The sequence below is a fragment of the Phaseolus vulgaris genome, chromosome 7 (genome assembly GCF_000499845.2).
Source record: "Phaseolus vulgaris cultivar G19833 chromosome 7, P. vulgaris v2.0, whole genome shotgun sequence".
NCBI classification, from domain to species: domain Eukaryota; kingdom Viridiplantae; phylum Streptophyta; class Magnoliopsida; order Fabales; family Fabaceae; genus Phaseolus; species Phaseolus vulgaris.
This window is the reverse complement of record NC_023753.2, coordinates 17,841,900-17,855,433: the sequence shown is the minus strand read 5'-3', so window position 1 is coordinate 17,855,433 and position 13,534 is coordinate 17,841,900. Positions and strand designations below refer to the sequence as shown.

General features: G+C 35.1%; 1 protein-coding gene across 1 annotated transcript; it reads left to right on the top strand.

Annotated features, from left to right (window-relative positions):
* Positions 1-312: 312 nt before the first annotated feature.
* Positions 313-2,908, top strand: LOC137829175 (uncharacterized). Its single transcript, XM_068635970.1, has 5 exons — positions 313-542; positions 609-822; positions 882-1,477; positions 1,574-1,716; positions 2,679-2,908. Exons 1-5 carry the CDS (start codon positions 313-315, stop codon positions 2,906-2,908), a joined length of 1,413 nt encoding a protein of 470 aa, XP_068492071.1.
* Positions 2,909-13,534: the final 10,626 nt, after the last annotated feature.

Sequence of the window (13,534 nt, the reverse complement as noted above, 5' to 3'; positions counted from 1 at the left end):
TATCTCTTCTCTCCATAATTGTTTAATATTTTTCATTGTCATAAACAACCGGTTAAATCGTCATTTTAACCGATTAGAATTCTGATATTTTATTTTTTTTGTCTATTTGATTGGTTTCCTGAATTGCTTTTCTGAGTTTATTGTTAAAGATTCATTCTAAGGAAAGTATTTGTGAAAATCTTTTATAAACAATTCACCCCCACCCCTTCTTATTCTAGCCATCAATCTTAACAATTGGCATCAAGAGCAAGATTCTTGAAAGTTACTCAAGTTTGTTTTATGTTTTTTGAAAATCTTTTGATGGTTGATAAAATGCCCTTTGGAGAAGGTGCCTCAACAAACAGGCCACCTCTGTTTTATGGAGTTAATTACCAATTTTGGAAAGTGCGAATGAAAATTTTTATACACTCAACTGATAAAGGCATTTGGGAGTCAATTGAAAATGGTCCTTTTGTACCTCAAGTTAAGAAAGATGATGTTTTAGTTGATAAACCTTCATCCGAGTGGACTGAGGCAGAAAGTAAGAAAGTTAAATTTGATTGGTTAGCCAAAAATATTATAACATCTGCTCTAAATTGTGATAAGTTTTTCAGGGTTTTACAATGCAGCTCGGCTAAAGAAATGTGGGACATCTTGGAGGTCACACATGAAGGCACAACTGATGTGAAGAAAGCTAGGAAGCATGCTCTGATTCAAGAGTATGAACTCTTCAAAATGCAAAAGGGAGAATCCATATGTGATGTGGAGAAGAAGTTTTCTCACATTGTGAATCATCTTATGAGTCTTGGTAAGAAGATTGATGAAGAAGAGCTTAACATCAAGGTACTGAAGTGTCTTGATAGAGCATGTAGCCAAAGGTTACTGCCATTTTTGAATCAAAGGATCTCACCTCAATGTATGTGGCATCTCTTTTCGGTAAACTAAGAGAGCATGAAATTGAGATTCAAAGGCTTGTTGTTCAAGAAAGTGAAGACAAGCATAACAAGAGCATAACACTTAAAGCTAGCAAACAACAACTAGTTTCCAATGAAAGTGAAGAAGAGAACATAAGTTTGTTATCAAGAAAATTCAACAAATTCTTGAGAAAGAGACAAGCTTCTAAAAGGTATGATTCAAAGAAATCTAGTGAATTCAATTCTAATAAGTATACTTGCTATGGTTGTGGTGAACAAAGACATATCAAGTCTGAATGTCCAAATAATGAAGTCAAAGAAAAGGGAGACTTCAAAAGGGAGAAAAAAGGAAAAGCTAAGAAAGCATATATAATACGGGATGACAATGATGTATCATCATCAAGTTCTTCAGATGATGAGGAAGCTAATCTTTGCCTTCTAGCATCAGTAACAAGTAGCATGGATTCTACTTCAACAAGTAAAGGTACCACCTATGATCAATTGCTTAATGCTTTTTATGAAACTCATGATGAAGCCAATCGATTGACACTTTCTCTCAACCGGTTGAAAGGATTAAATAACTGGTTATAAAATAAAGTTAAGGATCTAGAGGAAGAGCTATGCAAAACAAAAGAAGATTTAGAAAATCTTGATTTAATCTACAAAAATTCTTCTTGCAGTTGTGAGATAAAAGCTTGTGAAAATTGTGAACTTCTTGAAAAAAAGATTTGCTATCTTTTGAAAACCTTGGACAAGCTTACAACTGGAAAGTCCAATTTTGAAGATGTTTTAGCTTCACAGAAATGTGTATTTGGAAAAGCAGGTTTGAGGTTTTACCCTCAAAGCAAAGAAAAAAAGATTACAAAACCTTTTTCAAATTTTCCAGAAAAACAATCGGTTAAAATGTCGTTTCAACCGGTTGTTACATGCTTCTATTGCATGAAGAAAGGCCATTCTGTCAGGTATTGCAGGTTTAGTAAATCTCTTGTACCTAAAGGCATCTATAAGTGGATTCCTAGATGTATTGTTAATTCAAAAGATAAATCTAATACTGAAGGTCCCAAATTCTTCAAGGGATAAAATCTTGAGATTTGACAAAGTTCTGTTTTGCAGATTTCTGATTTCTTTTGAAAGGTTCAGCAAGGACTGAATGTTCTGTACATGCCAACATATCAAAGTCTAGTGCTGGTTTCTTGAACTTTATGTAATTAGAAAATTTGTGATATGAGAATTAAATTCTCATTCTTTGTTGAGAACTATTGGTGCTCAAAATTCAAATCAATATGCTTCTCTATGTTTCAATATGTAATTCCTATGTGCTCCATCTACTCTTCATACATCTAATAATTTGCAAACATGTTAAAACATAATGATTATATGCAACATGTGTTTTTGAAAAATTTTCTTCAGAACAAAAATTTAACCGATTGTTTCCTCGAAACAACCGATTATTTTGTATCTGATAAGCTCTGGACAAATTTGTTTTTGGTTTTTAAATTCTGGTTTGTGTTTCTGTTAAACCTAGTGACATGTATGGTCAAAAGTGTATTAATTGGTTATTTGAATACAGTTTAACTCTGTTACATTTGCTTTTAATAGATCAGATCTCTACTTATCTTGAAAATAAAAAATGTCTTTAATGCTTGGTCAAATATCACATGTGAGGTTATGTGACTTTCATGTGAGGTCATACAATCAAAGAGCACATGCAAAAAGATGTGAGGTTATGTGACTTTCATTATCCCTATGCCATTCTAATTTCTAAGTTTCTTCACTATTTTGAAGTGGATATAGAAGGAGAGTTAGCAGAAGTAATCAAGCCCTCCAGTGAGATCAACAGTGGATCCCTAAGTAAGATGGGATTTACTAAGATTGGTGGAAGATGGGTAAGCAAGGATTGTGATGAAGTTGGCCCAAGTGGAACTAATGAAGGAGATGAAACTGAAGAGGCAATAATGCAAGATGAACCTGCTGTCAAAACTCAAGAAGGTGTACATATAACATCAACATATTGAAGATGAGAAGCTTTAATGTGTCAAATCCTCATGGAGCCTGAAGTTGTGTTGTGTTTTAGGTTTAAGTTTTGTTATGGGGTTTAGAATCTCTGTAAGATCAGTCTTGATTCTCAAACAAAGCTTATGCCAATCTGTTTTACAGATTAAAGTGTTTTTCCATGCAAAGGGAAAAACAACCGATTAAATTTTCGAGACAATCGATTGTTTGTCACTCTGCTGGCAAAGAAGTTTTGAAACTATTTTTGAATCAATTGTATAACTTCCAAAACCATTCAACCGGTTAAATCGCAATTTTAATCGATTAAATGTAAGTTTTAATAAAAGTTTTTCTTGAAAACCTATTTTAATTGATTCAGTTGTTTAAATCTGTCTTCAATGGTAGATTCTCGAGGATTATAAAAATAGTCTTCTTTCAAACGTTTAGTAATTGATGAAAAAGAGAAGTTTTATACTCTGATTAGAGATTGATTTGAGAGATTACCAACTGTTTGTGAAAATGTGTTTTTCCAAGTTTAGCAAGATTGCTTTTGGGCTTTGCTGTGATTCGAGAACTGATCAATAGGGTTTCTGGTATATTGTAATTCCAGGTGTTTTCTACCCTTGTTTAGTTTCTTGTAATTGTTCATATTACACTCTGTAAAACTGTTGTAAAATCCTGTAAAGTCAGTGTGATTCTGGCTTGAGGTGTTGGTTGTGTGCAAAGAGGATGAGTAGGCTTTGTGGGATTCAAAGTCGCCTCTTTGTGATGTATGTTTGTAATCTGTGATTGGTTACATAGTGAAATACTCAGTGGTTTGACTGAGGACTAGATGTAGCTCTGGAATTGAGTGAACCAGTATAACCCTTGTGTGTAATTCTTTCTATCTCTTCTCTCCATAACTTTTGATATTTTTCGTTGTCATAAACAACCAGTTAAATCGTCATTTTAACCGATTATAATTCTAATATCTGTTTTTGTTTGTCTATTTGATTGGTTTTCTGAATTGCTTTTCTGAGTTGATTGTTAAAGTTTCATTCTAAGGAAAGTATTTGTGAAAATATTTTATAAACAATTCACCCTCCCTCCCTCCCCCCCCCCCCCCTCTTGTTTTAGCCATCAATCTTAACAGAACTCGTGTGATTTTTTTCAGAATTTTTCAGTGTTATATAAACTCATAATAAAATCGCAGAAACTAAGGCAAAATTTCAAAAATTCAAACCCTTGGAAGGATGTTGAAGGCTTGGTTGTGCTTGTTGTTGCTGAGCTGTTTTACTTAGGATCTGGGGTAGTTTGAGTTTTGTAATCCACTCTAGATTGAAACCAAAGCATAGGCATTCTCAATCTTTTAAAAGAAAAGTGTTTTTCAAACTAAGTGAAAAACAACCGATTAAAATTTCAAAAATTCAAACCCTTGGAAGGATGTTGAAGGCTTGGTTGTGCTTGTTGTTGCTGAGCTGTTTTACTTAGGATCTGGGGTAGTTTGAGTTTTGTAATCCACTCTAGATTGAAACCAAAGCATAGGCATTCTCAATCTTTTAAAAGAAAAGTGTTTTTCAAACTAAGTGAAAAACAACCGATTGTTTTATCGAAATAACCGATTGTTTTATACTTAGATGTTTTTCGAAAAGATTGAAAACTGTTTTTCAAATGGTTGAACTGTTAAAACCAAAACAACCGATTGATTCGAGGAAACAACCGATTGTTTGTTTTGGTACCATAACAGAAAAACTGTTTTTGTTTTGACTGAGCTTTTAATGATTCTAACTGTTTATGCTCCAGTCTTTAATGTTTTGACCAATCTTTAAATGCAATAAATAAATTTGTTAAGATTTGATAACAAACATCTTTGAATAAATTCAGAAAAACAGATTTGAGAAATAGCAATCTTTTGAGAACAGCAAGATTCTGATTTTCAAAGAGTTGAGATTGCTTAGAGATTGAGATTGATCAAAAAGTGTGAGATACGATTTCTGCTTCTATTGATTTCAGATTTACTTCTGTAACAAGTGTAATTCTTGTATCTGTTGAACATGTTTCTTCTGTGTGTTTGCTGAGAAGTGTTGTGTGTTCTTGAGGGGATCAAGATCAACATTCTTAGTGTTGGTGTGTTTGCCAAGAGAGGTGTGTGTCTTGAGGGGATCAAGGTCACTTTCTTGGTTGTGTTGTAAGTGATCTAGGTTTGATTGCTTAGTGGATTCCTCAGTGGTTTATGAGAAGACGGGATGTAGCTTTGGGTTTAGAGTGAACCAGTATAAACATTTGTGTGCATTCTCTCTATCCTTAACTCTTTAAATTCAATTTTGATTTTGTAAACTGGTATAAACAACGGATTGTTTCTGCGAAACAACGGATTGTTTTTCTGGTGCTGTTGTTTTTGCTTATTGTTTTGGCAAACTGGATTCCTTATCATTTGTTTCTCGAAGTAATTTCATTCTTGGCTTAAAAGTTTTTGGAAACCCTCTTTAAACAATTCACCCCCCCCCCTCTAGTTTAAAGCCATCCATTCTAACAATTGGTATCAGAGCTTGGTTCTTGAAAGTTATTCAAGTTGATCCTAAAACTGTTTTTAAATGGCTGATAGACTACCTTTTGGGGAAGGTGCTTCAATCAACAGACCACCTCTGTTTTGTGGTTTGAACTACCAATTTTGGAAAGTAAGAATGAAAATCTTTATGGAATCACTTGACAAAGGAATTTGGGATGCAATTGAAAATGGTCCTTTTGTCCCAAAGTTTGAAAAAGATGGATCTTTCATTGAAAAGCCTTGGTCTCAATGGACTGATTCAGAAAGCAAGAAGGCCAAATTCGATTGCATTGCCAAAAATATAATAACCTCTGCTTTAAATTCTGATGAGTTTTTTAGGGTCTCTCAATGCAAATCATCAAAAGAAATGTGGGACACCTTGGAAGTAACTCATGAAGGTACAAATGAGGTAAAGAGAGCTAGGAAGCATACTCTAATCCAAGAGTATGAGATGTTCATAATGCTCAAAGGTGAAACAATTGCTGAGGTGCAGAAAAGATTCACGCACATTATCAATCATCTCGTGAGCCTTGACAAGACCTTTGAAAAGGAAAAGCTAAACATCAAGATCTTGAAATGTCTTGATAGAGCATGGCAACCCAAGGTAACTGCTATTTCCGAATCTAAAGATCTAACATCCTTGAGTATGGCTTCTTTGTTTGGTAAGCTTAGGGAACATGAGTTAGAGATGAATTGACTCAATGTTCAAGAAAGCGAAGACAAGCACGTAAGAAGCATAGCCTTAAAAGTTTCCAAGCACAAAGGAAAACAAGAATCCAATGATGATAGTGATGAGGAAAACCTTAGCTTGCTATCAAGAAAGTTCAGCACATTCTTGAAGAGGAACCGCAACAAGGACAACAACAAAGATAGGTATGGAAACAAGAAATCAAATTATTTTAATTCCAATAACTATACTTTTTTTGGCTGTGGTGAGCAAGGTCATATAAAGGCAGATTGTCCAAACAAGAGCAAGGAGAAAAAGCCTAACAACAAGGAAAAGAAAGGCAATACAAAGAGAGCCTACATAGCTTGGGATGAAAATGAGGTATCATCATCAAGTTCATCATCAAGTGAAGAAGAAAGAGCAAACATATGTTTGGTTGCTGAAAATGATGATGAATCTTGCAACTCAAGTGAGGTAAGTTCTTGTTCCTCTTTAAATGAACAAAATTATAGTGAATTGCTTGAAGCTTTTCAAGAAACACATGATGAAGCTAATAGATTGGTTGTTTCAAACAATCGACTGAAAGATCTTAACAGTTGGCTTGAAAAGAGAGTTAAATCACATGAAGAAGATCTAGAAAAAGCAAAAAGTGATTTTGAAAAATTAGAAACACATTTCTAAAACTCTTCTTGCAAGTGTGACACTCTCATTTGTGAAAATTGTGAAAACCTTGAAAAGAAAGTGCATTATCTTGTAAGTACTATGGATAAGCTTCCGAAAGGAAAATTTAACTTTGAGAATGTCTTGGCATCTCAAAAATGTGTTTTTGGAAGGGCTGGTTTAGGCTTTAATCCATAAAACAAACAAGATAAGTTTTCAAAAAGTTTTTCAAGAAAGCTAGAAAAACAACCGATTGTTAAGACGAAACAACCGGTTGTTACATGCTTTTACTGCATGAAGAAAGGCCATTCTGTTAGGTTCTGTAAAATTAGGAAATATTTAGTTCCAAGAGGCTTTATGAAGTGGATTCCTAAGGGATGTGAAGTTTCTAACAGCAAAGAAAAGCCAAATGGACCCAAATTTGTGAGGGGACCAAATCTTGTTGCTTGAATTCTTCTTGTGCAGGAATTCTAAAGAAGTGTGAAGGACTGAGTCATCTGATCAAGTTTGTGGAAGAAAAAGACCAGCATGAAGCTGAATCAATGTTCTGCATTTGTCCAAAGGCCCTCAACAGTTAAAAGAGACTTCTTGATCATAAAGCACTTGGCTCATTGAAAGAACAATATAAAGGATAAGACCTTCCTTTCTCTGTTCTTAATTTTTGTTTTAAATTTCTTTCTCATGGTCATATCTTCTTTAAAATGCTTAACTTCATCTGCTTTGAACTCTTTCTGCTCATGGTTAAAATTCAAAATCAGTTTTAACTGCTGCAGAAAAACAACCGATTGTTTTGAGCCTGACAGCATTGTAAAGAAATCAATTTAATTTCTATTTTGAATTTCTATCCGTTGCAGATCAATTTAAAGAGAGAATCCTTGGTCAATGAACCTGTGTTGAAAGTTGATCACATTCAGAGAGAAGTTACAACAGTCATAAAGGAATATATTCCAAAATCTTGGAAATTCAAGAGCCTTAATAACTAGTCAAAGATCACATGTGAAGACCTTGTGATTTTCAGCCTTTTTCTGATGTTTTCTGTGCAGGGCAGGGTCAAGTCCTCTCTCTCTGAAAATCTGGTACCCACTCATGTCATTGAATGCTTTTTAATTTTATTACTGCTATAAAATCTGTTGCAGCTGATCTCTTCAACAAGAACAACCAATTGCAACATCTCTTGCAAAATCTGTGAGTGAGCTTTTCTCTGTTTTCTTCTCTGCCATCATGGACTCAACTCCTCCCACCTCAAAGAGAGTCAAAACCAGAGCTGTAAGGTCTGGAGAAAGGCTAGAAGGATAGTTTTCTGGAGACAATGATCTAATTGAGAGATATAGGTTTGAAACAAACACCAAAGTGATAAACAACCCCAAGGTTGTGTGCTTTGATTGGCTGAAAAGCCAAAAGCTGGACAATGTAAGGAGGTTGCTCAAAGATCAATCTCTCAGAAAGTTCCTGGAGATGAAGGGAAACATTTACCCAGATTTAATAAGGGTGTTCTACACAAATCTCAAGTTTGAGGGAAACAACCTAGTTTCTCATGTAAAAAGTGTAGATATGGAGATAACCCATGAGGTATGGGTTGCTGTTGCTGGTCTAAAGTACTTAGGCCTCAGGATTAACAAGGGAAACCTTGGAGTAGTGGAGGATTTCAACAAAATCCAATACTACAAGAGTTGCTTGAAGAACCAACATGCTCAAGTTAGGACTTGCTCGGTTGGAGGCCTAAAGCTTGATGAAAGGTTGCTAGCCCTTATTGTGACTTGGATTCTAACTCCAAGGGGGAGCAATCATTCAGTGCTTACTGAGGAAGATCTAGTGTACATCTTCTGCATTATGAAGAAGATCAGAATTAATTGGATCCACATCATCAAAGAGCACATGCAAAAGACAATGAGGTTAAGTGACTATCACTATCCATATGTTGTTTTGGTATCTAAATGTCTACTCTATTTTGAAGTGAACCTAGAGGATGAAACATCTGAGTTGGTCAAGTCAACTCAAGAGTTGAACAATGGATCACACAGCAAAATGGGTTTTACCAAAGTAGGTGGCAAATGGATTAGCAAAGATGGTGACTTTGGTGTCTCATCTAGTGTTGCTGCTGATCATGAACAAGATGAACCTGCTGATATGGATTTTCAACATGAAGATCTACCTGAAGCACATCAACATGCTAGACCTACTGCTGGTGCAGGGAATCAAGAAGAAAGGATGCAAACCATGTCTCCTTTTGAAAGACTCATGATGAATAGACTTGATAGCTTTGAGGAGAATCAAAGGAATCTCCATGATCTCTATGTCAGCAATTTCCAGAGGATTGATAACAGGTTTGACAGCATGGATGCCCGCTTCATGACTTTAGATGAACAGATCGAGGCTGTACATAATCAAATCTTTGATCTTCAATATGATGATGATGATGAATGAAGAAAAACAACCGGTTGATGTATCGAAACAACCGATTTTTTTTTGTGGATGTATCATTTTTTTCTTTTTGTTGCTTTTGCTGTTTAATTCTGCTGTATTCAAAACAATTATCTTGTCTTTTCTCTTCTCTTTGTCTATTTGTGAAGACAAATAGGGGGAGATATATGCTTGTTTGATTTCAGTTTTTATTTTCTGCAAAATAGTTTGAATGAGTGAAACCTTATAGGTTTTTGCTCCTATATTTGTTTGTTGTTTACTCTAATATTATGCTCTGAATTTCTATACTTGTTTCTGTGCTAACCAAATATAAGAAGTTTTATGCTTTGCTTAAAACTGTGCTTTGCAGGAACTACTTCAGATTCAATCAGGTACAACACAAGCATCAGGGATTTATCTTCATCAAATAGGGGGGAGATTGTTGAACCAAGTGGTGTTCAAGCTTTGAGGAATCCAAACCCTTTGAAGGATGTTGAAGGCTTGGTTGTGGAGCTGAGCTGTCTTAGTTAGAACCTGGGGTAGTTTGAGTTTTGTAATCCACTCTAGATTGAATCCAAAGTATAGGCATTCTCAATCTTTTAAAAGAAAAGTGTTTGTCAAACTAAGTGAAAAACAACCGATTGTTTTATACTTATATGTTTTTAGAAAAGATTGAAAATTGTTTTTCAAATGGTTGAACTGTTAAAACCAAAACAACCGATTGATTCGAGGAAACAACCGATTGTTTGTTTTGGTACCATAAAAAGAAAAACTGTTTTTGTTTTGACTGAGCTTTAAATAATTCTAACTGTTTATGCTCCAGTCTTTAATGCTTTGACCAATCTTTAAATGCAATAAATAAGTTTGTTAAGATTTGATAACAAACATCTTTGAATAAATTCAAAAAAAACAGATTTGAGAAATAACAATCTTTTGAAAACAACAAGATTCTGATTTTCAAAGAGTTGAGATTGTTTAGAGATTGAGATTGATCAAAGAGTGTGAGATAGGATTTCTGCTTGTATTGATTTCAGATTTACTTCTGTAACAAGTGTAATTCTTGTATATGTTGAACAAGTTTCTTCTGTGTGTTTGCTAAGAAGTGTTGTGTGTTCTTGAGGGGATCAAGATCAGCATTCTTAGTGTTGGTGTGTTGGCCAAGAGAAGTGTGTGTCTTGAGGGGATCAAGGTCACTTTCTTGGTTGTGTTGTAAATGATCTAGGTTTGATTGCTTAGTGGATTCCTCAGTGGTTTATGACAAGACGGGATGTAGCTCTGGGTTTAGAGTGAACTAGTATAAACATTTGTGTGCATTCTCTCTATCCTTAACTCTTTAAATTCAGTTTTGATTTTGTAAACTGGTATAAACAACCAATTGTTTCTGCGAAACAACGGATTGTTTTTCTGGTGTTGTTGTTTTTGCTTATTGTTTTGGCAAACTGGATTCCTTATCATTTGTTTCTCGAAGTAATTTCATTCTTGGCTTAAAAGTTTTCGAAAACCCTCTTTAAACAATTCACCCCCCCCCCCCCTCTCTAGTTTAAAGTCATCCATTCTAAGTGAACCTTCCTTTCAGCCCTGACAGTGATGAACAAAAAATTTATTACAAATCTTGTGGAAGGAATTTGAGGCTAAAATCTCAGACACAACGTAAGACACACAATAAGAAATGTCTACTAAAAATTTTAGATAAAAACACTCAAGGAATAAGTCGTAATGGGTCCCATTCCAAGAGCGGATAAAACTGGAGAACTCTTTTTTCCGAAAGAAAAAGAAACTTGGCTTTTTTTGTGTGTTTTGTTTTTGGACGTGCCTCCCTGACTAGATACAAACGATATATAAAAGAACGAGTGCGATTTTTTTCGCAATGTTTCAGCGTAATATGAACTCAGAATAAAATCGCAAAAACTATGGAAAAATTTCATAAATTTGGAAAGAGGATAAGCCTTGGTGTTAAAGAAATTTTTTCCAGAAATTTTTTCCCACTGAAACTCTGTAAGAATCCCAATAGAATTTGGGACAAAACATGATAAATTTCAGCTCAAACGGATAAGTATTATTTAGAAAAAAAATCAAACAGTTTCACACAGAAGCGAACCTTCCTCTCAGCCCTGACAATGATGAATAAAAAATTTATTACAAATCTTGTGGAAGGAATTTGAGGCTAAAATGTTAGACACAACTCAGGACATACAATAAGGAATGTTTGGTAAAAATATCATATCAAAATTCCCAAGGAATAAGGCGTAATGGGTCATATTTCGTCATCGAACAAAACTGGAGAACTCTTTTTTCGAAAGAACAAACGTCCTGCCTTTTCTTCCTTATATCATTTTTTGTGTTTTGTTTTTTGACGTGCCTCCCTAAATGGATACAAACAATGTATGAAAGAACTGGTGCGACTTTTTTGGAATTTTTCAACATAATATTAACTTAGAATAAAATTAGGGATGGCAAAGCGGGCCAGCCCGCCCCGCATTGGCCCGCCCCGCGCCTGGCCCGCAAAAATGCGGGACGGGTTGGCCCGCCCCGCAAAGTTATTGCGGGCTAGAATTCCCAACCCGCCCCGCATAAGAGTTGGCCCGCAGGTTTGCGGGCCAGCCCGCGTTCTTTTTTTTTAAAATTAAATATTTATTTTTTTACATTTTGTTATTAAAAAATTGTCAAATTAAACCTATATATTTGTTATTATCAAACCTAATTTTTTTTCCTTCCTTTTCAAATATAGTCAAACATAAAAACATTAAGATAAATATCAAATATCACTATTCTTCCACTTCCAAAACATTAAAAATACCTAATTCCAAAACATTAAACATAAACATTAATTCAAAAACATTAAACATAAACATTATTGACATTCTTCTATTTCAATAACATTGGATGCCACCTTAGTAGAACCTTCATCCATTTTTTCATAATTATAATCTTCCCCGTCATCTATTAAAACAATGACAATTAATTAATTAATTTTTCATAAAAATAATACAATAAAAATAAGATAACTTTTGGCTCAATTGATGGTTTGGTCATGGGTAACTTCTAAAATACCCTCTGCTTACTTCTCCTTCTCTAACTGGTGTCTTGCTCCTTTATCGTGTTTGAAATTGATTTAATTGGCATGACCCAGTTTAGGTTCCCCTGCTGCTACTAAGTGTCAATATTTTTTCTTGCGGGTTTGCGGGCCAGCCCGCCCCGCCCCGCAACTGGCCCGCGCGGGTTGCGGGCTAATGCGGGGCGGGCTAATGCGGGTTAGCGGGTTGAAAAGGTCATCCCGCCCCGCGTTTTTTACCTGCGGGCCGCGGGCCGGCCCGCACGGCCCGCCCCGCTTTGCCATCCCTAAATAAAATCGCAGAAACTAAGGAAAAATTCCACAAATCTGAAAAGAAGAAAAGTCTTGGTGTGCATGAAATTTCTGAAAATTTATCCATAAATAATTTCCTGCTAAAACTCAATGTAAGAATCTGAACAGACTTTGGGACAAATTTTAGCTCAAACGGATGAATATTTAGTTAGAGAAAAAAATCAAACAGATTCACACATAAGCGAACCTCCCTCTCAGCTCTGGTAGAGATGAATAAAAAATTTATTGCAAAACTTATGGAAGAATTTGAGGCTAAAATCTCAGCCACAACTTTGGACACACAATAAGGAATTCCCAAGGAATTAGGCGTAATGGGTCCCATTCCGAGAGCAAACAAAATTGGAGTACTCTTTTTCCGAAAGAAAAAATGTCCTCACTTTTCTTCCTTATATCTTTTTTCTGAAAGAAAATACCTCATGGCCTTTCTTCCTTATATTTTCTTTTCTGTTGTTTTTTTTTTTTTTTTTGGACGAGCCTTCCTGACTAGATACAACCAACATATGAAAGAACTAATGTGAATTGTTTCAGAATTTTTAAGCGTAATATGAACTCAGAATAAAATCACAGAAACTAGGGAAAAATGTCAAAAATCTTGAAAAAGGATAACCTTGGTGTGAAAGAAATTTCTGAAAATATTTCCAGACTTAATTTCCCACAAAATTTCTAGGTAAGAATCCCAATAGAATTTGGGACAAAACGCTAAAAAACTCAGCTCAAACGGATGAGTATTTAGTTAGAAGCGAACCTTCCTCTCAGCCCTGGCAGTGATGAATAAATAATTTATTACAAATCTTGTGGAAGGAATTTGAGGCTAAACTGTCAGACACAACTCAGGACACACAATAAGGAATGTCTAGTAAAAAATTTAGATGAAAATTCCCAAGGAATAATGCGTATTGGGTCCAATTCCGAGAGCGAACAAAACTCAAGAACTCTTTTTTCCGAAAGAAAAAACGTCCTGGCTTTTCTTTTTGTGTTTGTTTTTAGGATGTGCCTCCCTGACTAGATACAAACAACATATGAAAGAACTC